This window comes from Hyperolius riggenbachi, chromosome 11 (genome assembly GCF_040937935.1).
Source record: "Hyperolius riggenbachi isolate aHypRig1 chromosome 11, aHypRig1.pri, whole genome shotgun sequence".
Taxonomy (NCBI): domain Eukaryota; kingdom Metazoa; phylum Chordata; class Amphibia; order Anura; family Hyperoliidae; genus Hyperolius; species Hyperolius riggenbachi.
The window spans coordinates 222,133,526-222,160,358 of NC_090656.1; the positions used below are offsets into that span (position 1 = coordinate 222,133,526).

Consider the following 26,833-nt stretch of genomic DNA (forward strand, 5'->3'; position numbering starts at 1 on the left):
GACTATGACTATGGTAGGATTAGACTGTAAACTCCTCTGAGGACGGTCAGTAACATGACTATGTACTCTGTAAAATGCTGCAGAAGATATCAGTGCTATATAAATACAGAATAATAATAATAATATGACAGGACATTAGCCTATGACTATGGTAGCATTAGATTGTGAGCTCCTCTGAGGACAGCCAGTGACATGACTATGTACTTTGTAAAGCACTGCGGAAGATATGGTGTTGTATAAGTACTCAATAATACTGCTGCACCAATATGTAGGGCTACTTGAATTACTTTTTGGCATGGTAATTACAGCAAGTCAGATTTCCTCCCCCCCAAATCATCCTGGCAGTATGAATCAGCTGTACGGGTGACTCTTTACCTCTCTTTGACGGCCTGCAGAGACACGCGGGGTGAGGTGGAGCGGAATGGCAGCGAGATGTTGAATGGGAGGATGGGCTCGGACCGGTCACTCTCCATCGTCCCAGAGGAATGAGAGATGGTGTCTGATGAGTACAATGCACATGATAAAATGTAAAGGAAAAAAGGGGAAATAAAATAAATGAATATGTAGAGGATGGTATAAAGGTACACATAACACACATTCACAGCACAGTGATAGCGGAGGGCATGGTACTGTGAGCAGCTGTTTCAGCTACCCACAATTCCCTGCAGGACATAGCATGCGACATCAGCTACCTACAATGCCCTGCAGGAAATAATATGTGACCTCATCTCCCATCTGTAGCCAAGAAAATTGCAAGCCAGGCAAGTTCTCTTGAATTTTTGGTCTAAGTGGGGGAAGGGATTTGTTTTAGTTCTGGGGCCCAGTAGAAATCGCAAAACGCAACCGCTAAGAGCTTTTGTGGCATTTTCTGAAGCGATTTCTGATAATTTTATGGTGCCTGGGACCCACCAGCGGCATTTTAAAGACATTTGTGTTTGCCAGCGATCAGGTAAGCGCTACACTTGGGAGGGGCTGCAACAGTGGGAGGGCATCCATAGCGCAAGTCGGTCGCTGTAATATCGAACACCATTACCAACGCACACTGAAACAAGCACTTTGAACTGAGATCTTCCAACCAATTGAAAGCAATACATTTGACAGATAACGACCGGAAATTGATCAAATCATCGATCAACCGGACACGTCCGCAAAATAACTTTTAAGCCGCCAGCATGAAAATATTCAGAATAATTTTGACAGTACCCTTTCCCATCTACTTTTTTGGCACTTTTTCAATTTCAGAGTGCTAAAACGTTATTGTAAACAGAAGATGAAGAATTATCTCCTAGGAGAAAACTTAGGAGAAAACGTATGAATTGAATGAGGACCCTTGTGTGGCTTTGAAACAACTGTCTGATTGTAGATGGAGCACATTATAAATAAACTAAACATTTGTATGTGAGACTGTGTGCTGACCCACTTGGACTTAACGGTGATCAGGGGAAACGCATCATCTGAAGCAATAGTAAAGGTACCCAAAAATCTTACAGGAATGACATTGCAGGGTCCTAACCTAATAGTGCTACTAGAGTAAAAGTAGCCATACATCTAGCAATGATGGGCAGATTCGACCAAGAGACTAATCTCTCTCAATCGAATCTGATTAGAGAGATCTGTTGTCTGCCCATACACCGCAGGCCGATTCCCGATTTCAGGGCGCATTTTGGACACTTAGGCCCGATTCACATTAGCGTTCTGAGCCAAAAGGATCCGGTGAGCGGATCCAGTCTCCGCTTCACCGGATCTGGGTGGCTCAGTCCATGGTCCATGGCAATGATTGATCGGATCAGTTTTATCTCAGCATATACATACCAAATTTTCAGTAGTAGCCGGTGGTAGAGGCTTCCTCTTCTTCCACTGTGACAATACAGCGCGTCATGTGACTAGTCACATGACACATAGTCACATGACACATAGTCACATGACGCGGAAGACGACGGAAGCCTCTGCCGCCGGCTACTACTGAAAATTAGGTATGTATTTATCCCTCCCTCACCCACCCGCCTGACTGCTGCACCCTCCCGTCGCTCAATTCGCGTCAGCACATGCCCCCATCCCCGTGGAACCCCATCCCCTAGTGTGAAAAAAAAGTTCAGTTTCCCATTGCCCCAATGCTGCAGTATTTTTTGTCCGGATCCGTTCCGCTGGGCAGAACGGTCTGGAAAATTAGGGCCTGCAGCATTTTTTATATCCATGGACCGGAACGTATCCATACCAACGGACGCATGTGAATGGATCCATAGGTTAACATTGGATCCATTAACATCCGTTCCGTTTGTACAGTACACGTTCCAGTTCCGATCCACAAAAAAACGCTAATTTGAACCGGGCCTAAAATAGGATTTCAATATATTGTAAATATACACCATTTGCTGTATACAGTGGGGAAGAGAAATATTAAATTCTGGAAACTCTCCATACTCTTAAATAGCCAGTAACCAGCTGCATTTGATGATCGCCAGGATTAGAATTAGTCTGGAGGTAGGCTGCATTTACTGAATCGATACACGTTAACCTCTCATGTTTAATTAGAGTCCGCATTTGATGTATTGATAGTCCCGCGGCCGGAGTATACAGCGTGCTGAGCAGTTACCGGGCTCCGGGTGCTCGTCCTCTGCAGGCGCTGACAGTTCCCGCAGCCTCTCGTCCTCGGACAGCGTCTGGCTGTGCAGGGATCCAGAGTCCTCGTCAGACTGGCTGTTCCTGCGACTGATCACTCTGTAGATGCCACCCTCCAGAACGCTGAAACTCTCCTGCAACACAACATGGTGGGGGGTGTTAGAATTTAAGTAGGCCTCAGTTATTTGGACTGAGTTAGTCAAAAAAGGCTTGGGGTGCAGACTTGCCCTTTAAGGGGATTTTCTCTTAGAGAGAAAAACTACAATTCTGTCAGCAGAACTAGGACATACCAAGAAGCTGTTCTATGGACAAGGCCACAGGTCTCACTGACCTCAACATGTACACCACAAGAACAGTAAACACAGCCATGTTTAATCAATATCAAATTCCTTGCAACTAGGGCAAGTGATTCATAGAATATTAATCAAGTAGGTGTGTATCATGACATCACAAGGGATCTGAACCAATCCTAGGTTTAGGGGGAGGGTTCAGATGATGACACAGTTAACTGTTTCCTGATCAGTATTAAAGGTCATGAGTTGCCAACGGAGGGCACTCTTGCTTTCTATCTACTGGCTAGAACCCTTTTCTTATATATATTTATTTATGTCTCGTTGGTTTATCTTGTATGCTGTATATATTTAGTTTAGACACAACTTAGTATAGAAAGAAGATAACCTGACTAACATTCAGGAGGAAGGTTAGTCAAGAGCTTGTAACGCAAATGCACTTAAAGAACGATTGCTTCGCTAAGATGTACTGACATGTAGAGATGAGTATCTGTATATCTGTGTACTTAACTCCATCAAACTTTGAAGACGCCTAAGAAAGTCTATCTCCTGCTTGCTGTGATGAGTCGTGTTTGCAACTCTTGCTGATGAGTTTGCTGGTGCCGGAGCAAAAGGTGATTTATAACAGGGGGAATCAGGCATTTGCCTATGGGCATCAAACACCCACTTAGCACCCTAACTCACACTCTTATGGTTTAAATGCATGGGACAGTAACATTCCATTAATTAGCAATACACACTGATTTGTGTGCTGCATGTTCTGTACATTCTGCAATAAATATACGTAAAATACCTGGCTGACTACATCATATCTTCACAACTGGAGGAAAAGGGATGTGTAGGCCCCTCCCACTGTGTAGCCCGCACAAAGCGCAGCACCCCTGCACGCGGTGTGCTGTAACACTTAGGAGGAACTATAAGCAGCGAGTAACGGGGGCAGAGAGAACAGGAAGAGAGGAGGAAGAACGGACACTTAAAAGGGACTCAGAGAAGTGCCCGAATTTAAAAGAATACACTTACCTGGGGCTTCTTCCAGCTCACTGTAGGCGGCGAGGTCCCCCGGGTGTCCTCCTGGCTCCTCTCCTTCAGCCTCCGCCGGCCCCAGTTACCGGCGTCACCCGAGCCGGGTGTCGAGCTGGCTCTTCCTGGTTAATGGCGCAATGCATCATCACGCCGGCCGGCATGCACGGAAAACTTGCACATGCGCAGACCTGTCACGCCGGCCGCCGGGATGACGCATTGCGTCATCAACCAGGAAGAACCCGGGTGTCGCCAGTAACGGAAGCAGGCGGGGGCTGAAGGAGAGGACGCATGGGGGACCTCGCCGCCTACCCTGAGCTGGAAGAACCCCCAGGTAAGCGTATTCTTTTACATTCGGGCACTTCTCGGAGTCCCTTTAAGCCCGTTCCCATCTGAGCGCTTAGCGGTTGATTCCCGCTAATCACTAAAGCACTAGCGCTTTTTAAAGAGCTAGTGCTATTTCACCCTATGGCAGTGATCTCACTGCCACGATTGATGGTGATCGCGGCCATTTTGCGATTAGCGCTAATCGCAAAATGCGTTACATGCAGCATGTTTACCGCGATTCTGGACCAATCGCGGTACAGTGCTTAATAAAGTGCTGATCGTGATTGCTCTAAATTCCAGAAGTGTCCAGTGATTTTACAATGCTAATATCACTTGCGCAAAACGTTTGCGCTTTTCAGATGTGAACGGGACCTCACTCCCTGCCTATCAACGAGCTCTGCATTACGGCTTAGCAGAGCGGGGGACACAGGGGGCGCTAAAGGGGAGGATGGTGCTGTCCTGTGACTCATGTCTCAGCACCACAAATAAAAAAGCATTAAAAATATAGGATTTAAAACAAGTTCAGAGCTACAATAAGGAGAAAGATAGGAACAAGCCAAAAAAAAAAAAAAAAGGGAAGACCTTGTAGTTTTGTAAAAATGCAAAGTTAAAACTATTTAAACTCAGAAAAATTACAGTTTAAAAAACAATTTTCCTTTGAATATTTAAAGAGACTCTGAAGCGAGAATAAAACTCGCTTCAGAGCTTATATTCAGCAGGGGCATGTGTGTCCCTGCTAAAACGCCACTATCCCGCGGCTGAACGGGGGTCCCTTACCCCCCAAACCCCCCTTGCAAAATCTACGACCAACTTGGTCGTAGATTTTGCTGCTGTTGAGGCAGGGCTAACAGCTGCAGCCCTGCCTCTCAGCGCCGTCTATCAGCGGTGGATCCTCGCCTCTCCCCCGCCCCTCTCAGTGAAGGAAGACTGAGAGGGGCGGGCGAGAGGCGGAGATACGCGCTGACAGACGCGTGTGAGGCAGGGCTGCGGCCATTAGCCCTGCCTCACCAGGAAGAGATCCCCGCAAAGAACAAAGGGGATTTGTGAGGTAAGGGACCCCCGTTCAGCGGCGGGGTAGCAGTGTTTTAGCAAGGGCACACATGCCCCTGCTAAATATAAGAGCTGAAGCGAGTTTTATTCTCGCTTCAGACTCTCTTTAAAATCAATTTTCTTTAAAACTACAAAGCCTTTTTGTAAAATTCTTCAGCCTTGTTCCCAACTCTTCATACAAAACAATTTTGGTGATCAAAAAATGTACGGGGGATATGCTATTGAACCGCTAAAGTCAGCAAAAATTATGCGAAAATTACTCAAAACTACGATTCCTGATTACGTTTACAAATGAAATTACTATTTTACCTGAAATTTTGCAAAATTATTGCAATTTTCAATGAGAAATTAAGTTTATGGGAAACTGGTGCTCATCGCTGGTAATCAGTAGTTTTATGTTCTGAGCTCTCCCTGCCCAATATTAACACCCCAGTAACAGCCATATTCTTGTCTGAGAAATGAAGGAGCTTTGATTGTTGCACTCAGTCCCAGGACTGACAGCTCGGGGCCAAGTGCCATACAGATGCATCGCTACACTACTGCGAGCAACCAAGGAAGTCCCGCTGCACCAAAAAGTAGGGTGAAGTAGAAAAAAAAAAAATCTTCATTCTTAAAGCGGATCCGAGATGAAAAACAAACTATAACAAGTAACTTGTCTATATATCTTATCTAAAGTTTAGATAGTTTACACAACAAATCTAGCTGCAAACAGCTTTAATAGAATATGATTATTTTTTCCTGTGATACAAAGACAGCAGCCATGTTGTTTGTAAACATTACACAGAGGCAGGCTTATCTGCTTCTTGAGCAAAAAAAAAACCTAACCCCCCCTCATCCTCCCTCCTCCCCTCTGCCTCTGAAATCTCTGGCTAGTAATACCTCCCCCTTCTCCTGCCCAGACTGAGCTCCCAAGAGCCCTTGCTACTGTCTGAAAGTGCCTTGGCTCTCTGAAAACCTGTGGGCGTCTTTAGTTTATAGGGAATTAGAGTATTAAAACAAAAACAAAAAAGTATTTGGCTTGAGGAATGCCCTATAAACAATAGGAAAGGAACAATTATGCAATGAGTAAAAGTTCATCTCGGATCCACTTTAATACATCATCATCATCATCAGTGTTACAGATACAAAAGATCACGCGTATCGGAGCGATAAATGGCTCCTTAATCATAGCTTACCAATACAGGTGTTATACAGGTTATATAGGATACAAGGCCACACCCCTAGAGGTGTGTCTTAGCCTTAAGGGTACATACATCATAGACTAAAAGTGGAGTGAACCACTGCAATACATATAAAAGATCCATTAAAAAAACACAGACTACTGCATCAGATTATAGCAACCTGTCATCCACAGACATAATAATGGCATAGAATATCTAGACAAAATAAATGACTGTTTATCTTGGAGGAAGCAAGGAAAGGAAACAGGGAAGAAGGGGGAAGAGGGAAAGGAAGGGAAGAGGGAGGGGAGGAATAAAAGGGAAGGGAGAGGAAGGGAAAGGAGGAAGGGGGAAAATGGATGAGGAAAAACAGGCCAGAATTAGGGACATATATAAGTGGCACAAAAGTACAGTTCCTTATTTATCATAAATATATGTAGATCTAGTCTGGAATGTAATCCTAAGGGGGAACAAGTCGCCAGTTTCCAGATCCAGAAGGCCTCCCGTTTCAGTAACTTATTATGTAAATCTCCTCCCCTTACTGCGTTGTGATGAATTCTGTTGCTATGAAGAGGGGGGGGGGGGTGATGGAACAGCGTATGTTTGAGGAAAACAGATGTGATGTTTGTTATGAATGGTTCGGGGGGCCTTTTAAGATACCCTAATAAATTAATCAAGGGGCAGCTGCACTGAGCCTTCCATCCAGGTCTAGCCGCAGACTAACAAGCCACCAGGGACAAGGAATATTATTTCCATCAACCTGTGCTGAGGATGTTGGGCAATTCATGTATGAGGATGGACAGCCAGAGACACCAACACAGAACTGATGATCAGCAGCAACCAAACTCTTCAGGGCTGTAAATCCCGGGAATGTACTCACATGTGAGGAGTTGCTGTTCCTTCTGCTGCTGCAGGCAGAATCCACCGGCTCCACCCGCGACAGGACCTCCTCCATCTCTCTGACGAGATCCGCCTGCAGAACCAGGTCCAGCTGAGACTTCACATGTTCCAGCTTCTCCAGAGGAAGCACTTTCCTCGCCTGGAAGACAGGTCAATGAAAAAAATACAGATTAAAATCCAACAACTATAAACACAAATTGTATACTTTTTTTTTCCATAATATTTTCAAAACGTTTTTTTCAAAATACTTTACAACAATTCAATACAATATCTCCATTAAGTCCAAATCTATATTATATTACCAGCAACAAAAAGGCCATCCAATAAAAAATGCTCAGTTTCTTTACCAGTCCAATACCCAGGTCAATAATTATCCCCAATCCATTGCATTTCCAATGGTCCACCAAAGTGACCATAGCATTATTGTAACCTAACCCACACACCCTACCAGACCCCTTACTCTTCAAAAATGCTGCCTTGTCTGATGCCCCCTCCCTTCTCACTCGTTTACTAAGAGAGGGCTCCAGGCTCTTAAACTCTGACAAAAGTCCATGATCAACCATCATTCTTACCCACTCACACCATTTATAAACAATCCCAGACAACCCCATCAGATGGCCACGAATCAAGGGAGAAAAACAAACAAAACAAAATAAAAAACACACAAGAAACACCCCCTCTCCCCCCTCCAGGATGTCCCAGTCCAAGTGATCTGTCCCCATGATTCACTCCTTTACAAGGAGAAAAAGGTTGGTCTATAAATCTACGAAGGTAATGGTAAGAGATACAATTTAGCGGGCAACTCCATACAGTTCTTGGCCTCATTCTATGATCTGGTTTATCTTTTGAGGCAGTGGTATCCCGGACAGCCTGAAGAAACCAATGCTGATTGTTGTATTATGTTTACCATCAAACCGTATATATTACAATATTTCAAGTCAGGTATACTTTAATGGAAAAAAAAAAAAAAAAAAAAAGAGTTATTATGCAACAAAACACGTTTCATGGACCAACTCCACTTCATCAGGTGATAGTGCCCATGCATAAAACACATGCATAGTGACAGGTAACCCCACTTCATAATAACAGAATGACTAACTATATATCTTTCTATCGATGTATGTAAAGAATCAGGATATGACGTTTTACTTTTTCACAAATTTCTTGTATTCATTGAATAGAAGTGTTATTTTTTATGACAGGCTGGCGGTACTGATAGTACAGTGGTCTACCTATACAATAGATAAATACAAATAAAAAACACAACTACAATAACTGCAGTTTAATAAAACCCATGAATCAAACATTACACCTTAAAATAAAATCCAGGTGTAAAAATGTAATTTAAAGTGAACCAGAGACGAAGCACCCTCATGTATTTTACCATATATACCAGTGGGAACATTAGAGAAAACACCTACCCTGCTCTCTGTTTCATTCTTCACTGCTCTGCTTGCTTATTAGCAGCCCTGATAAAAATCCCCGACTGAGCATTCCGTCTGGCTTTGCTCAGGAATCATTATAGCTGAGTCTGTCTTCTCTGATGTCTTTTCAAGCCCAAGCCTGCCCCCTTCTGGCTCTGCTATAATAATTCATGAGCATGACATCACACTGTGCGAGGGTTTTCACCACAACATCAGCCATACAGACCCCCCCCTGATGACTCGTTTGAGAAAAGGAAAATACTTCTCATGGGAAAGGGGGTATCGGCTACTGATTGGGATGAAGTTTAATCCTGGGTTAAAGTTACCGTTTTTTAGCAACATTGCATTCAACTCACTTTGGCAGAAACAATGACGTTCTGGAAAAGGTGACAGAGTTTTGCCGCCGGACCCCACAGACTTCGTTTAATCAGCCTCTCCACGCATCTGTCCACGGACAGCAAAGAGAAGTGTGAGATCCTTCCATCCACATGCAGACAGAACATCTCGTTCTTGTGTACGCACATGTCCTGGACTCCTGCGGAAACACAGAATAAGGGCGTCACCCTCCAGTCACCTGACCACAACCGCTACAGCTTCGGTAAACAAGGGCACCGACCTTTCACCGGATTCCAGAGCAGGTCCTGAGAGCCCTGAAGCATAAATACATAAATCCCTCTGTCTGTCCACGTCACAATGCTGTGTTCACTGATGGAGGAAGGAAATAAAAGCATTAATCGGATCTGCCTTCCTACATGGGACTCTACGGGAGGAAGAGAAAAACAGTTTCCTACCTGAAAAACAGAAGTTTCCCAAAGGCCAGAGATTGGGGTGGTCCGGGGTTTGGGTCGTACTGTGGCTCCGACCTACAGCAACAAATGCAAATTCTTCAGGGGATCAGCGTTTGATTATAGGGTAGTTTTCTTCAGAGAAAGAGTTGTACACCATACAGCAACTCAAGCTGCTGGACCAAAACTTCCTCAAGGCAAAGAATCCAAAGGTCCATGCGTGGTCAGTTTCGGGGCCACGGTGGGTCCCCTTTGTCAAGGCATAGAACAGAATTATGTCATTCTGTTCTATGCCTTGACAAAGGGTACCCGCCGTGGCCCCGAAATGGTCATTGGTGACTGGAATGGATACCTGGTGTGTTTTGTGAATAAACCAGGTTATACTTTCATGAAATGTGCGTACCTTTGGATTTTTTGCCTTGATTATAGGGTAGAACATTATGACTTGATGTTATGTGTAGTGCTCAAGTAAGAGATGGTCAATGTGATGCCAAGAGTCTTGAGCTAAAGGGTACCTGAACTGCCCAATGACATTCCTGCATACATCTACACTGTGTTCTTTTATTCCTTTTCCTCACTGTAAGGGTTAAGAATTAAGAATTCAGGCGTGCAAATAATGGTTTCTCTCTAGCCGGCACTACAGCATAACTCTCAATGATAACACATAACAAGCCATAAAACTGTTGCCTGGCATGTTTGAGTGCAGGGAATAGATTGAAAGAAAAAAAAATAGTTTGCTACCGGTAATTGTAGCACTGGAAACACTAAAAGACTGTCATTCAACTGAGAGAATAAAATTATGAATTTGAAGGAAAAAAAAAAAAAGGAAACAAACAAAAACGGTGGGATTCTAAAAAAAAAATAAATATATATATATATATATATAAAAAAATAAATAAAAAAAAAAGTCATATTTGGAGTAAAAGTGTAGTAGTTTACCTCAGTTTGTTTTTCAGTTCAGGTTTGCCAGAATGCGCATTTTATTTAGCCTGGAATATAATCATTGTCTGTTTCACATTTTAGTGTTTTATTTAAAAAGTATAGTACAAAAAAAATAAAATAAATAAATAAATCTTCAGTGAGTGCAGCTGCGCAGAACTAGGGCTCCTCCCACCGCGTCCTCGCTACAGGCTGTCTCCTGTGCGTAGATCGGGGGGGGGGGGGGGGGGGGGGGAGAGGAACTGCACTCGCATATATGTGGACTGCGCAGCCGCGGCAAGCGCCGGCGACCATTATACCTGTGGCATGAGAGCCCGACCCGAGCGGTGGGGTCGGGAGCCGCCCGGGGGTCTGGCAAAGAGCGGTGAACCCGGAGGAAGTAAATGGAGGGTGCGCATGGCATCCTCCGTGCATACAGAATAAAGACAGGTACTGAATTTTTATTTTTTTTTTTATTTTTTTTTACGAATGTCACCTCGTAAGTCTTTTAAGCAAATCAGGAGGTAAATAGATAAATGTACAGTTCTTGGAACAATAGTGCTATCTTAAAGGATACCTGAGGTGACATGATGAGATAGACATGGGTATGTACAGTGCTAGCACACAAATAACTAGGCTGTGTTCCTTTTTTCATTTCTCTGCCTGAAAGAGTTAAATATCAGATATGTAAGTGGCTGACTCAGTCCTGACTCAAACAGGAAGTGACTACAGTGTGACCCTCACTGATAAGAAATTCCAACATTAAACCATTTCCTAGCAGAAAATGGCTTCTGAGAGCAGGAAAGAGATAAAAATAGTTCATAGATTTTAGCTCTGGCATACTTCAATGAATGTGTCATTGAGCAAAAACAAAACAGTTAAAACTTAAAAAGAAGATTTAAACATAAAATAAAACTGTGGAATATATTAAACAGTCATTTTTAGCAGAAGAAAGATAGAAACAAATCGTTTATTTCATTAATTTTCGCCTCGGGTGTCCTTTAAAAAAAACATTGCTAACAATGCAGAGCTATAAAAATAAAATATCTTCTAAGAACAGCCTTTTAAACTCTCTCCACAGTACAGTTTGTCAGAACAAAGAAATGTATGTGGTACAGTCTTTCAAAGTTTATTATAACCAAAGGATAAAGGAATTCAAAAATGAACTGATGGAAGTACTGTGGGTGGATCCTGCTATCTGACACACCCTGGCAGAGCCGGGACAAGGTCCTCCAGCACCCAAGGCTGAGACACCAAAATGCGCCCCTCCATCCCTCCCACCCCAGCCGTCACACACTGATTGCTATTAGACTAAGAGGCCCCCATGGGCCCACAACCTCCCCAACACCTTAATATCTAGTTATCTGGCTTGCAGTCACTGCCATGTATCTCCTTTTCTTATTTCTTTCTGCTTCAAACACAATTAGGAATGGCAGCTGAATGAATTCTGCGCCCCCTCCTACACTGCGCCCTGAGGCTGGAGCCTCTCCAGCCTATGCCTCGGCCCGGCCCTGCACCCTGGAGTTGTCCTTTGAGGAACAGGAAGTAGACGCAGCCTACCTTGTGTTAATGATAGGTAGAGGTGGCTTGGACAGGAGCTGTTTGAACTGGTGTGTGCTCAGCACCTCTCCTTCAAAGTTCACCTCCCACATCCGGGACCCAGGACGGGAGCAGTAAATTAGCGGCTGCTGTGCGCCAGAGCTCCGCCCAGCTGGGAAGAAACAGGCACCGTATTCTCCATCTCTTTCCTTGTTACCAATTTTCCAAAACTTCTCCCTGGAAAGGGAGACCAGTAACATGGGAGGAAAAAAAAGGGTAGGGTGACAATTACATTACAGGATAAAAAGATGCTTAAAACTTTGTACAGGTACTTACTAAAGTAAAGTGCTGACAAGCATATCAAGGATTTATACTTCCTCCATCCCCAGCAGTGGATTCTGCTTTCCATCCGGGTTTCAGGCCATGGCATACGACGAATGCTCCCAGACACAGGTGCAATGCTGGGTGGGGAAGAGAGCTGGGACCACGCATGCACAGTGGCACACTGCAAGGGAACAGAGGAGGCCAGAGGGACATAGAGGGGGGGGGGCTGGAAGAAACCCCAGGTAAGTATAAATCCTTTTGATATATGTTTGTCTTAGGTACACTTATTTTCTAAAAAAATGAAAATCTTAAAGAAAAAACAAAAATCACTGTATTGTGTTAAAGTTATGTCTATACAGGGAGCGCAGAATTATTAGGCAAGTGGTATTTTTGAGGAATAATTTTATTATTGAACCACCATGTTCTCAATGAACCCAAAAAAACTCAATATCAAAGCTGAATATTTTTGAAAGTAGTTTTTAGTTTGTTTTTAGTTTTAGCTATTTTAGGGGGATATCTGTGTGTGCAGGTGACTATTACTGTGCATAATTATAAGGCAACTTAACAAAAACAAATATATACCCATTTCAATTATTTATTTTTACCAGTGAAACCAATATAACATCTCAACATTCACAAATATACATTTCTGACATTCAAAAACAAAACAAAAACAAATCTGTACCAATATAGCCACCTTTCTTTGCAAGGACACTCAAAAGCCTGCCATCCATGGATTCTGCCAGTGTTTTGATCTGTTCACCATTAACATTGCGTGCAGCAGCAACCACAGCCTCCCAGACACTGTTCAGAGAGGTGTACTGTTTTCCCTCCTTGTAAATCTCACACTTTATAATGGACAACAGGTTCTCAATGGGGTTCAGATCGGGTGAACAAGGAGGCCATGTAATTAGTTTTTCTTCTTTTATACCCTTTTTTGCCAGCCACGCTATGGAGTACTTGGACTCGTGTGATGGAGCATTGTCCTGCATGAAAATCATGTTTTTCTTGAAGGACGCAGACTTCTTCCTGTATCACTGCTTGAAGAAGGTGTCTTCCAGAAACTGGCAGTAGGACTGGGAGTTGAGCTTGACTCCATCCTCAATCCGAAAAGGCCCCACAAGCTCATCTTTGATGATACCAGCCCAAACCAGTACTCAGGCCCATCAAGACTCACTCTCATTTCATCAGTCCATAAAACCTTAGAAAAATCAGTCTTGAGATATGTCTTGGCCCAGTCTTGACGTTTCAGCTTGTGTGTCTTGTTCAGTGGTGGTCGTCTTTCAGCCTCTCTTACCTTGACCATGTCTCTGAGTATTGCACACCTTGTGCTTTTGGGTACTCCAGTGATGTTGCGGCTCTGAAATATGGCCAAACTGGTGGCAAGTGGCATCTTGGCACCTGCACGCTTGACTTTTCTCAGTTTATGGGCAGTTATTTTGCGCATTGGTTTTTCCACACGCTTCTTGCGACCCTGTTGACTATTTTGAATGAAACACTTGATTGTTCGATGATCACGCTTCAGAAGCTTTGCAATTTTAAGAGTGCTGCATCCCTCTGCAAGATATCTCACTCTTTTTGACTTTTCTGAGCATGTCAAGTCCTTCTTTTGACCCATTTTGCCAAAGGAAAGGAAGTTGCCTAATAATTATGCACACCTGATATAGGGTGTTGATGTCATTAGACCACACCCCTTCTCATTACAGAGATGCACATCACCTAATATGCTTAATTGGTAGTAGGCTTTCGAGCCTATACAGCTTGGAGTAAGACAACATGCATAAAGAGGATGATGTGGTCAAAATACTCATTTGCCTAATAATTCTGCACTCCCTGTAAGACCCTGCCCTACAATCATTTTTAGTTAATTGTTCAAGTGTACAAAACATTTTGCACTACATTTTATACTGGTTCTTTTTTTTGCCATTTCCGTTAGGGCTTGTTCACACCTAGAGCGTTTTGGTGATTTTTTTTTTTTAAGCGCCGGTGTTTTTGAAAATCGCCCTAAAAGCGCTTGTGCAATGATTCCCTATGTGAGTGTTCACATGTGAGCGGTTCGATTCCGATCCACTCACCAAAGCGCTGCCTGTACCATTTGTGGGGCAATTTGCCTATAATGGAAGGTACAGTGAGATCACAAAGTGCTTGAAAAAGCGCTTTGTGTAGCGATTATTTCCCAAGCGCTTTCATGAATAAATATTCACTATCGTATTTATTCATTTCCGGGTGAAAAAGAGTTCATTTCCTGACTGACGTCAGGAAGTGAAAAAAAAATCCCTCTGCAAAAGCGCTTACAAAAAGCGCTTTATACAGTGCAGGAAAAGGCAATTTTAAAAATCGAAAATAATTGCTCAGTGCTTGAAAAAGAGCTGTCGATTTATGAAGTGAACATGGCCTAAAGGCTGATATTACAGTCACTGCAGGTAGGAAGCAATCTCAAGCAGGGCCAACCTGATAGAATCTTATTTTAAAGGGACTCCGAGCAGTAACTAAAATCAAAATCTGAACTTACCTGGGGATTTCTCCAGCCCACCGTAGGTCGGGAGATACCTCGGCGTCCATCTGGCTCTTCTCCCAGGCCCTGGTCAGAAATGGCTCCCCGGCGGCTCCAGGCGGTTTAATCACGCATGTGCCGTACTGTCACGCCGGCCGCCGTGATGGCGCGAGGCGGCCGGAGTGGTGACGACTGACGTCACCTTTCAGGAAGGAGCCCGACACTCGGGCCCAGTGTCGCCGGGAGCCATTTCTGGCCAGGGCCTGGGAGAAGAGCCAGATGGACGCCGAGGAACCTCCCGACCTATGGTGGGCTGGAGAAAGCACCAGGTAAGTTCAGATTTTGATTTTAGTCACTGCTCGGAGTCCCTTTAAGGAGTCGGCAGGAATGGCCCCATTTTGTAGTTTGAAAACATCACCAATAAATACGCCGCTTCCTCCCTGCAGTGACTTTCTACAATACAGTATCTTATCAGCGTGCTTTGGATAACAGCCTCGTTGGCAAAGGCAAAAGAAAAAAAAAAAATACAGTATAATGCTAGGAACATACTCACTAAAGGGTGCTTAGTGTTAGCACGGCAGTGAAAAGCCGCTTTGCACTTGCAAACTACTTAGCACCCTAGTTAGCACGTGCAAAGCCTTTACACTCGAGTTAGGACATGCAAAGCCTTTACACGTGATAACTGAGTTATGTTTTAGTGAATCAAGCCCATTGATTTTAAGGCTTTGCACGTGCTAACTAGGGTGCTAAGTAGTTTGCACGTGCTAACTAGGGTGCTAAGTAGTTTGCACGTGCTAACTAGGGTGCTAAGTAGTTTGCACTCTAACAAATAATCGATCTTAGAGTAAATGTGACAGAAGATCAGATTTAAAAAAAAAAAAAAAAAAAAATGTATTGCAATGGTGGGACTTCTAGATATTACTTAACACAATAAAGCGTTTTTTAGGTTTTCACTTTTTTAGCGTGGTGTAAGAAAACTTATCAGTCTAAATAATGTAAAGCATTTGATTGGCTTTTGTAAATACTCCAATCCCCATCTTATTATATAATAAAAGGAGTGACTCTAGTCAAGGAGTACTTACCTTTCAGTGTCACACAAATAGGTGCGAGTGAGGGAGGAGATCAGAAGCCGCCCATCTATGTAGTCCAGTTGTACCACCCGGGAGTCCACGCTGGTGATTATCTGAACCGGGAACATTACAAAGGCAGCAGCAGCCTGCCACGGACAAAAAGTCAAGTACATTTACATTTATAGGCTAAGTGCCTCAACCTTCAAGCAAAAAGAAGAAGTAGCGCACTGCCCCCAGGGCCCGTCCAAGCAAAAAAGGGGCCGGGCCAAGCAAGAAAAAGCAGTATCGCCCTGCCCCCAGGGGCGGTCCTACACGTGGCGCCGAGCTGGAGGGGGTAGCGGGCAGGAAGGGGGTATTGCGCACCACACACACCTCTTCCGCGTTCCAGCGTGCATTCCACTTACAATACAGTGGGCGGCAGGAAGTGACGACAGTGGAATGCACGCTGGAACCCGGAAGAGGAGAGTCCTCCCCACCCATTGCCTCTTACTAATAGCGGTGGCTGCTGCTCACCTTAAACTAGATGGGGAGCGCAGATGGGGGACCCAGGTGAGGGAGGGGGGGGGTCCGAACCCCTCCCCGCCGCTGTGCCCAATACCCCCTTCCTGCCCGCTACCCGCTTATACGGCGTATGCTACGGTGCGGGTCAGCTAGTTCATTGTATTCAACTCATGACTGACTCGGGACACAGTAGAAGTGGACAGCGCCACCACTAGCAAAGGTTGCAAGAGGAACTGCAACTTACTCACTTGTGTCTGGAGGCTGCCATATAAGTTTGCTTGTAAACAATGCCAGTTGCCTGGCAGACCTGTTGACCTTTAGACATAAGTAGTATCTGAATCAAAACCCTGGAACACGCAAATGGCTAATCTAGTAAAACCTGAGTCAGAGCACCTAATCTGCTGCATGCCTGTTCAGGATCTACGGCTAAAGGTTTTAGAGACTTAGGATCAGCAGGCCTGCCAGGCAACTGATATGGTTTAAAAGGAAATAAATATGGCAGGCCTCCATATCCCTCTCACCTTGGGTTCCCTTTAAAAAGTGTACCAGAGACATAGAATAAGAAAGATTTGATACTTACCTGGGGCTTCCTCCAGCCCCATAAGCACTTCTGAGGGCACAGAAGATCCCGACTGACGCGACTGAGCCTGTTACCAGGGGCGGATTGTGGTTAAACGGCAGACCGCCTGAGGATGGCGATGGACTTGGACGTGCTCATGGGGCTGGAGGAAGCCCCGGGTAAGTATCAAATCTTTCTTTCATTACATCTCTGGTTTCCTTAGGACAACTGAAGTGAGAGGTATATGGAGTCTGCCATATTTATCTCCTTTTAAAGAGACTCTGTAACATCAAAAAGAACCCCTGGGGGTACTCACCTCGGGTGGGGGAAGCCTCCGGATCCTAATGAGGCTTCCCACGCCGTCCTCTGTCCCACAGGGGTCTCGCTGCAGCCCTCCGAACAGCCGGCGACAGACCCGACTGTCAGTTCAATATTTACCTTTGCAGGCTCCAGCGGGGGCGCTGTGGCTGCTCTCGGCTCCGAACTACACGGAAATACCCGATCTCAGTCGGGTCCGCTCTACTGCGCAGGCGCCGGAAACTTGCGCCTGCGCAGTAGAGCAGACCCGACGGCGATCGGGTATTTCCGCCTACTTCGGAGCCGACAGCCGTCAGAGCGCCTGCGCAGGAGCCAGGAAGGTAAATATTGACATCTTTCTCGGAGGGCTGCAGCAAGACCCCTGAGGGACGGAGGACGGCGTGGGAAGCCTCATTAGGATCCGGAGGCTTCCCCCACCCGAGGTGAGTACCCCCCAGGGGATATTTTGACGTTACAGATCCTCTTTAAACAATACCAGTTGCCTGGCAGCCCTGCTGCTCCTCTGCCTCTAATACTTAGTCATAGACCCTGAACAAGCATGCAGCAGATCAGACTGGATTAGCTGCATGCTTGTTTCAGATGTCTTTCAAGGAAACTCAAAAGATATATTACAAGCACCCCCCCCCTCCCCCGCCAAACAAAAGGAATGAAAAAAAAACTGGAGGGAGTAACTGAGAATGGAGGAGGCACCCAATAAAATGGTGTTTATTTCAAAATTGTCTGAGAGTAGAAGTAAGAACTCCTCTAAATAAGATAAGAAAAAAAACACCACATTCTTTTGTTGAATATCTTCACAGTTCCTTGCCTGGATCTTCAGGTCAACTAATCAGTGCCTTAAAGGGGCACTATGGCGAAAAACTGTAAAATTTAAAATATGTGCAAACATACAAATAAGAAGTACATTTTTTCCAGAGTATAATGAGCCATAAATTACTTTTTTCCTATGTTGCTGTCACTTACAGTAGGTAGTAGAAATCTGACAGAAGTGACAGGTTTTGGACTAGTCCATCTCTTCATAGGGGATTCTCAGGGAATTTATTTATTTTCAAAAGCACTTAGTGAATGGCAGTTGCTCTGTCCAACTGCCAAAAAACTGTGTAACGAGCAGGGAGGCTGGCCAGAATCATTGTTTATATACTTTTTTTAGGGAATATCTTTATAAAGAATAAAAGCCTTGCTGACAATCCCATATAAAGATATGGACTAGTCCAAAACCTGTCACTTCTGTCAGATTTCTACTACCTACTGTAAGTGACAGCAACATAGGAGAAAAGTAATTTATTGCTCATTTTACTCTGAAAAAACAAAAACAAAACAAACAAAAAAAAACACATACTTGTTTGTTTTCACATATTTTAAAATGTTTCGCCATTGTGCCCCTATAAGAAACAAACTCTGCAACTACGAGCGCCTGTAAAGAGGGATTATTTGACCTGAGGAAGAGGGCAGGGATCTGTAAAACACTTTGTCTTTGTAAGGTGAACATATTTAGATTTTTTTTTAAACATTTATAAGAACTATTCTTTCTACTCTCAGACAATTTTGAAGTAATTGAACCCAATTTTATGGGGGGGGGGGCGCCTTCTCCATACATTTGTAAAATAATCCAGTGCAAAAAAAAATAAATGGGATTGGAATGGTTCATTAGGCCTCCCTCAAGCATCTGCCTAGGTCACCCATGCTGGAAAAGGGGCCCGAACTAGCAAACTATCAGCCTGAGCTCTGCCACATCCAATTCCAAAGTCAAACTCTTACAATTTTAGACCAATCTCATTTTATATTCCAGCCACTTCCTTACCTTTCCTTGCTTAGAAGAGTTCAGTTTGATGGCAGAGACTTTGCCCATGTGATCCCCAACAAAGACCCGCAGTACTGTGGTGTCCCAGCAGAGGGCGGTCACCTTCTTGCCTTTGTGCTCGGAAGAGACGTAGATCCGCTCAGGCTTTCCCCTGCGCTCTTGGTGCAGTTCCCAGACCACGACTATGCCTTGGCTGCACAACACAGAATAACACATCACCAACAAGCAAGAGCAATAAGCTCAGAGATGGTCAAAGACATGAAACGCATGGAAGCAGAGGACTGCAACAACTATTGTCAGGGAAAGGGATTGATGAGGTAATAGGAGAAACATTAAAGAGGAACTCCAGTGAAAATAATGTAGTAAAAAAAGTGCTTCATTTTTTACCATAATTATGTATAAATGATTTAGTCAGTGTTTGCTCATTGTAAAATGTTTCCTCTCCCCGATTTACATTCTGACATTTATTACATGGTGACATTTTTACTGTGGGCAGGTTATGTAGCTGCTCCTAGCTGTTTTGGCTGTTAGAGACAGCTGTAAACAGCTAATTCCTGTCTGTGAACCTTGTTACATTGTGGCAGTTTGCCCAGAGTACCGCGGTCCCAGAGCTTCTTGTGGGAGGGGTTTCAGCACAAAATCAGTCATACAGCGCCCCCTGATGGTCTGTTTGTGAAAATCATTATATTTCTCATGTAAAAGGGGGCATCAGCTACTGATTGGGATAAAGTTCAATTCTAGGTTGGAGTTTCTCTTTAACAGCATAACCAGGGCTCGATTTCTGGAAAGGTCATATACCTGTTGATCTGTCACCAGATCGACCATCAGATTCCTCTTTGACTGAATCTACAGAGGAATCTATTGCCTACACACACAACTGCTTTTTGATACATTTCAGCACAAAATATTTTGGAAATAGTCCTAGCCTCCGCTTGCCCCCCAAGTGTACGTGTCCCCCCTCCAGGTCCGGGGTGGGTGTTGAAGGCTCACCTGTCACGCTGGCACAAATACTCGCTTCCTCCGGTGTCACCCCGAGCTCCATTACCATGCGTCACTGGTGCATGCATCAACGTTACGGCGCTGTCATGTGGTAGAGGCGCTCCCGGTGAACAGAATAACGCTGGACACCGAGGGAGGTGAGGACTACTGCCAGAGTGACAGGTGAGCACGCAACACTCACTAGGGATGGGAAGCGTACACTTTTTTTTTGGGGGGGGGGGGGGGGGGGAAGGGGGGGCATTGGGGGGTTGTGCAGCTCACCCAACTGAGCCGTGGCAAACCAAGATATTCCAACATCCCTGAATGATCCGTTCAACCAATTTCGATCAGAAATCGATCGGGAGGCCATGTTTCAGCATTGACATCTGCTAGATTCACAAGTGGGTAAGGGATGCACACAAAAAAAATTAAGATAAAAACGACTAAAATATAAAGGGAAGAGGTGACTTTCCTCAACAGATGACACTAGGTTAACCCTTTCACAGCCAATTTATTTAGAGGCTTGTAAGTGCTCCGGGCCAATTTAGTTTAGCACATTTTTTTTTATTTCTAATTTCTTACATTTCCCCGATTCTAATTAGTACTGCTGTAATGTGTATTTATGGAAACTTGTCACTAGGGGGCAGTGTGAGACAATAACACAGGGCTTCGGCTTTCAGTTTCTATATTTTCTGCTAGTAGAGAGAGGTCAAAGCATTCCAATAATTTACAGCACGAGTTCTGCTGAGTGGAAGTCTGAAGCAGTGCACCGTCTCAAATGAGATAACTCTATTGAAGCTGTTAATGGTTTAAAGACAAAGTCTATTAAACACTGGCGATGCATTTCGTTGCGCACTTCCTATAGCACCTAGGTTCTCAACGCGTGGTATGCGTACCCCAGGGGGTACTTCTGATGGTTTCAGGGGGTACTCAGGCTTAATATACTTAATCAAGCTGTAATGATCCGCTCAGCTGGCTGCACAGGCAGACAGCTGTTTGACCATTCCTCAAGACTGTGGGCTGCAGGTCTCTGGAAGAGAGACCTGTCTTCACTTTGCAAGTTTCAGACCTGCTCTGCTGCTGAACAATTTGCATACATTTGTCATGCAAATTATCTAGCCGCCTCCTTTGAAGGCTTGCAGCATAAATACCATCTGATCCCACAATCCTTTGCTGGTCATGATGGTTTGTTAATACACTCCTGGAGTGTCAGCCTTGCTATTGTTTGCTAAAGATTATCTTAGAGTATTACTGGGGACTGCACTAAGCATTCTCATTAGTGCAGTCAGGTTGTATTATCTGTATTGCCTGTCTTGTCCTTGCGATTGCACTGTCGCCAGCGGTTGGTGATGGTGAATCGTTTGGTCCAGTACCTGGATCGCACTTGCCCTAGCGGTAGTGGCAGTGGATCTCTGTAGTCTATGTCTTGGAGTTTTACCGTAGCTGCGGTTGCTACTGGTTACTCCTTCTGTCTGTCTTGCCATGTGGATCGCACTCGCTCTGGCGGTAAGAGCAGTGGATCCTGCTAACACTGTTGCTGTACTTGGATCACACTTGCTCTGGTGGAAAAGAGCAGTGAATCCTGCTAACTCTGTTGCTCTACTTGGATCACACTTGCTCTGGTGGAAAAGAGCAGTGGATCCTGCAAGCTCTGTTTCTCTACTTGGATCACACTTGCTCTAGTGGTAAAGAGCAGTGGATCCTGCTAGCTCTGTTTCTCTACTTGGATCACACTTGCTCTGGCGATAGGAGAAGTGGATCCTTTCTGTCCTATCCCTGAACCCGGATCGCACTCGCTCTGGCGGAAGAGCGGTGGATCTTATCTGACCTATTCCTGTTGACCGTTTGTCTATCTGTCTGGAGCAAACACTTGCGGTTGCCTGTGGTAAACAGTTTAGCAAGCGTTCCTGTTATTTGTTCATTTGTCTGTCATTGGTTAGTCAGGGTGGCGTGCTTGTCTCTGTTGCGCTTATCGTGCGGAGACCGCGCCGTAAACACGTTCGATGTTGCGAATGAGTGCGGTGTTCGCGTTTAGCTAGCGTCTGTTATTTTCTTCACCTTCTGATTGTTGCTTGCTGTGCCTTTGCTACTCTCGTGCTCTGTTCTGTTCTGCCTTGTGTCTCTTCTGGCAATCGCCTCTCTCCTGTGATTGCGTTCCCGCTTTGTTTCTGCGGATGTGTGTTCGCCATCGCCGTGTGGCGACTAGATTGGGGAACACACATTTTGTCTGTCTCTGTGCTCTCTCTCTTTAAGGGCTAACTTGTCCTGCTTTGCTGCCCCATTACGTACAATCATTTACTGGCATCTGTGGCTGTGCAGAGGTTCTGTTCCTCTGCACTCCACAGCTCCATCTGCCGGCAGGAATTCCCCCCTACAGGTGCATAGCACCATTGCTGGGTTCTCTCAGACTATACGCTTGTGGAGGATTTCCGCAGTGTCGGCGCGCATCCTGTGCGCTGACCACGGAAATAGTTACACAATCGTTACACAAGCATAACAAAATGTAGAGTTTTAGAAAATGATAAAACTTACTTCAACAAAACCAAATTAGTATTTTAGCTAATTAAAAACAATAGTAAATGCTTGGAAATTGTTTAGACAATTATCATGTACTACAATTAAATATATATATTTGTCAAGGGGTTCTTGTGATAATGTTTACTATGCTAGGGGGAACTTGGCAAGTACAGGGTTTTAAAAGGGGTACATACCAATAGAATGTTGAGAAACACTGCTGTAGCAGATCTATGTAAACTCAAAGTGCCTCTTCTCAATCTGCCAGATTCGTTCATTATGATAAAATATGAGTAATATATGGGCATCCTCACACAGGCCTGAGCATGTCCAACCGGGGAAGCATTGCAGGTTTCTTACCTGGTTGCCACGGCCACATAATCGTCATCGTGAGGACAGCAGGCCACCCTGGAAATGGCTCCCTCCTGTGGCCAAAATAAACGCCCAGGACACAAATTTAAAAATTGACTTTGGTTTTCAAATGGGGTGGATAAAAAAAAAAAAAAAGTAATCTTACCTTAAAATATATAAAAATTAAACTCAAACTCAGTGGACAGAGATGTAAGTAATAGAGGTGTAAATGTGTGTAATATGACTGCACAGTATGGCTGTAAAGAGTTATAAACACATTATGTAGACAGTATACACATGACATCCTAATTACTGCTCACATTTGTTTTGCCATTGATGCGAATAATACTTTGAATGGATGAAAGACTCCAAAATGAAGCCATTGTCCCCCTATTCTGGGCAGTGGAAATTACCACTTTAGCCAGATCTGCCAAGAAATTCCACAAATCTATCCTATCCTTGCGGCCCTTCCTCTCCAGCCCTGTATCCATAAAATATGGTGCGCCCCAGGGCACAAAATTATTCACTTTGCTGCTCACCATATACATGCTGCCACTTGGAAAAATCATCAAAAAAAAATGGCCTGACATACCACTGATGCTGATGACACCCAGCTATATTTATAAGTCAAACCTGGCATCAAAGACCCTACTCCACTAATAAACACATGCTTAGCAGAGTTTCAGTAGCGAATAAATGATAACTGGCTAAAATTAAATGCTAACAAAACTGAGGTTCTTGTTGTCGGAGGTCAGTGCTTAGCAGCAAAGCAGCTCCAGACTCAGTCAGCACCACTGAGGGTAGGAAGCTCGGACCTTAGTAGCTCTGACTCTGTGCACAGCTTGGGTGAACTGATTGACGGGGAATTAAACTTCAGAAATCAAATCTCAGCGGTTATGAAACATTCCTTCTTTCACCTAAGAAACATTGCAGAAATTAAGCACCTCATACCTCCAGCAGATCTTCCAACAAACCAGTTCATGCCATCATCAAATCGAGGCTGGACTACTGCAATGTTCTCTATATAGGCCTTACAAACAAAGACCTGCACCACCTGCAATTTGTACAGAATGCACCTGCAAGGCTGTTAAGCCAACCCCGCCATTGCCACATAAAACTGATCCTTCCGATAAAATGGAGAATTCTATACAAGATTTGTCCGATTTTCAAATAGTGAACAATTATCTAGAAGAGTTTATGGGTTTAATAAAAACATATATAAAATGTTCTTTATAGAATATAACCTTCTAGGATATTAGGAGTACATGATTTATATAAGATGCATGCACGATCTATTAAAAGGTTATAAGGAATAAGTATTTTTATTCTTGTTTTTTAAACAATTTAATGCTGAGTAGTCTGAATCAAGGAAATTTAGACTAATTACTATTTTGTTCAGAGAGGAGGGTTTGTATACCAGATAACTGATTCAGGTGTGTGTAACTACCGGTCACGATCTCTGCTGTAGCATGTTCTGTCGCTTGCAGTGGAGCTGCAACTGGGCAGTTCTGATTTATCTGCTTGCATTCGGTTGTGCATTCGCAATGAGCCTCATTGTCATTTGCGATCGCTCTGCAGTTCAGGGCAGCTTAGGATGCGGTCATCATTCCACCTATTGCTTGCTGCAGCTGAGCTGCGGCCGGATAGCCCTCGATTTCCTACATGCATGTTGTTACATAATACTGCATGTATTTCTTATGAAAGTCCTTTGCATTCACAGTCAGCTAGCAGATCAGACCAGCTCAGGATTGAGCGATTACCATTCAGCTGTGTGGGAATTTGCATGCCTGTACTTATTGGCTGAGGTCCACATAAAAAAGTTTGCCACCCATTTTAGACCCCACCCGACATAGCGGTCAGTACGCTGGTCTGCTGGGCACTTTGTTACTCTGTGTAGATTTGTTATTGTAGTTCAATGCGACCTTATTACTTGTGCTTTAGCTAGTTTCTTGATATATATATATATATATATATATATATATATATATATATATATATATATATATATATATATATATATATACACAGACTTGCTAATATATATATATATATATATATATATATATATATATATATATATATATATATATATATATATATATATATATATATATATATATATATATATATATATATATATATATATATATATATATATATATATATATATATATATATATATTTATCCGTTAGTTGAGGCCGTTTGTTATTTTTCTGTATTATTGTGTATTGCCTTGTTTCCATGCCTGATGGACGATCGCTGCATCCGCGGTGGGTCAGTGAAGTCCACTATCCTGATAGCTTGGATTCTGCCATCACCACGTTAGTGACTGGTAGTATTGCTGCTACTCTAGTTTCTGGGAACGTAACTATAGGCTGTGGTTGCTATTAGTTACATTTTTTCCTGTAGTCTTGCCTGTGTGGATGCTTGCTGGTGACTGGTTGTTAACCTGCTTGCTCTGCTTCTGTGGACGTGACTGTGAGCTGCGGTTGCTACTAGTTACACTCCAATCTATAGTCTTGTACCTGTCTGAATGCTTGCTATCGCTAGGGCAGCGCTTAGTTTTGCAAACATTGTCTGTCTTTCGGTTATCTGTCTCGTTACTTAGCCAGAGGCTCAGATGGCATCCACCCTGGGCAACAGTCAGTCAGTCTGTTCGTTCTTTGTCTGGTTACTCAGACCATAGGCAGCGCAACATCGCACTGCGCTGCCATTGTGTCTTATTTGTAGCGATATCAGAAGCCCAGAGCTGCAGTTGCTCTGGGCAACCTGTGTAGCTTCTTCCATTATTCAGCCACTAGCCTTGTTGCTCTGGGTGGTCAAAGTCAAAGTATAACCCCCAGGCATCACACTACCGTTAAATCTTAAAGGATTATATGATCCCAGTTGTTTTCAGTCCAAAGTATAAAGGACAGAATGTGCAGGCTGAATAGAGACAGCTTAAAGCTTGAATGTGATTAGAGGTATATTTCTTATATGAATTTTCTTTCATATTAAGACATTATACGGTACCTAGTGCGTCATATACAGTGATAGGATAACTTTATTTTCATTTACAGGTTTTTACAAGTTTTTTTTATATAGGTCTTTAACTCATGATGTTTACTGTGATAATTTGTGGCATAGCCCCTATGTATACTACATATAGTATTGTTGTTTTTTACAGTGCTCCTTGTTTTATATTGCCTGAGGAAGCGGGCTTGGACCCGTGAAACGCGTTGCAAAATTGTTGGAGTAAGAATAAAACTTGTTTTTGTTTTGACGGTACTATTGTGTCCTTATTGGGGAGGTAAGTCATCCATTGCCCCCCATTTTAGAAATTTTAAAGTATTTTATCCTGTTTGGCGCCTCTGTTATCCAAATTGATTCTATGTCCACTTGTTCGATGGGTGTGACCACCTTTTTCTGTTTACGGAGAGCGACATCTTAGCCTGAGTGGGGACAGGCCTAATATCCCCTCAAGTGTTACCAGTGGTTGCCTACAATCGGCAACCCATGTTTGTGAGTATATTTTTATACAATTTATAATACGCAATTGCCAATCAACAATAATACACTATTGGGGCTCTCGATTTTCTTTTCCTTTCTTCCAAAAACAGTACAAGGGCAGACAGTTTGTATATTACAAGTCAAGGACATTATAAGTATAGTGGCAGTAAGCAATGTGAGAATAGTTAATTTTCAGTTCTGTGCTGATTACTTTCAAGTCCTAGCAGCTCTAGCGTAGTTCAGCATTAAGTATGGCTACCGCTTGAGGAAAAAAGCTGTTCCTGTGTCTAGAGGTTTTGGTAGCGATTGACCGGAATCTTACTCCTGAAGGCATGCACTGGAAGATGGAGTGAGCTGGGTGAGAGGGGTCAGAGGCAATTTTGGTCACTCTCTTTCTGCACCTG

General features: G+C 43.8%; 1 protein-coding gene across 2 annotated transcripts in view; it reads right to left on the reverse strand.

The window, feature by feature from the left end:
* HPS5 (HPS5 biogenesis of lysosomal organelles complex 2 subunit 2) overlaps positions 1-26,833 on the reverse strand; it is a 107,378-nt gene that overhangs the window by 49,098 nt on the left and 31,447 nt on the right. For both annotated transcript variants that reach the window (XM_068261447.1, XM_068261448.1), the window contains 10 exons: positions 22,949-23,013; positions 19,097-19,289; positions 15,933-16,066; positions 12,054-12,269; positions 9,582-9,653; positions 9,407-9,495; positions 9,147-9,325; positions 7,347-7,505; positions 2,594-2,753; positions 376-499 (listed from right to left, as the gene is read on the reverse strand). In XM_068261447.1, the coding sequence (XP_068117548.1) occupies positions 376-499; positions 2,594-2,753; positions 7,347-7,505; positions 9,147-9,325; positions 9,407-9,495; positions 9,582-9,653; positions 12,054-12,269; positions 15,933-16,066; positions 19,097-19,289; positions 22,949-23,013 (1,391 nt within the window). The remainder of the gene's footprint in view (positions 1-375; positions 500-2,593; positions 2,754-7,346; positions 7,506-9,146; positions 9,326-9,406; positions 9,496-9,581; positions 9,654-12,053; positions 12,270-15,932; positions 16,067-19,096; positions 19,290-22,948; positions 23,014-26,833) is intronic.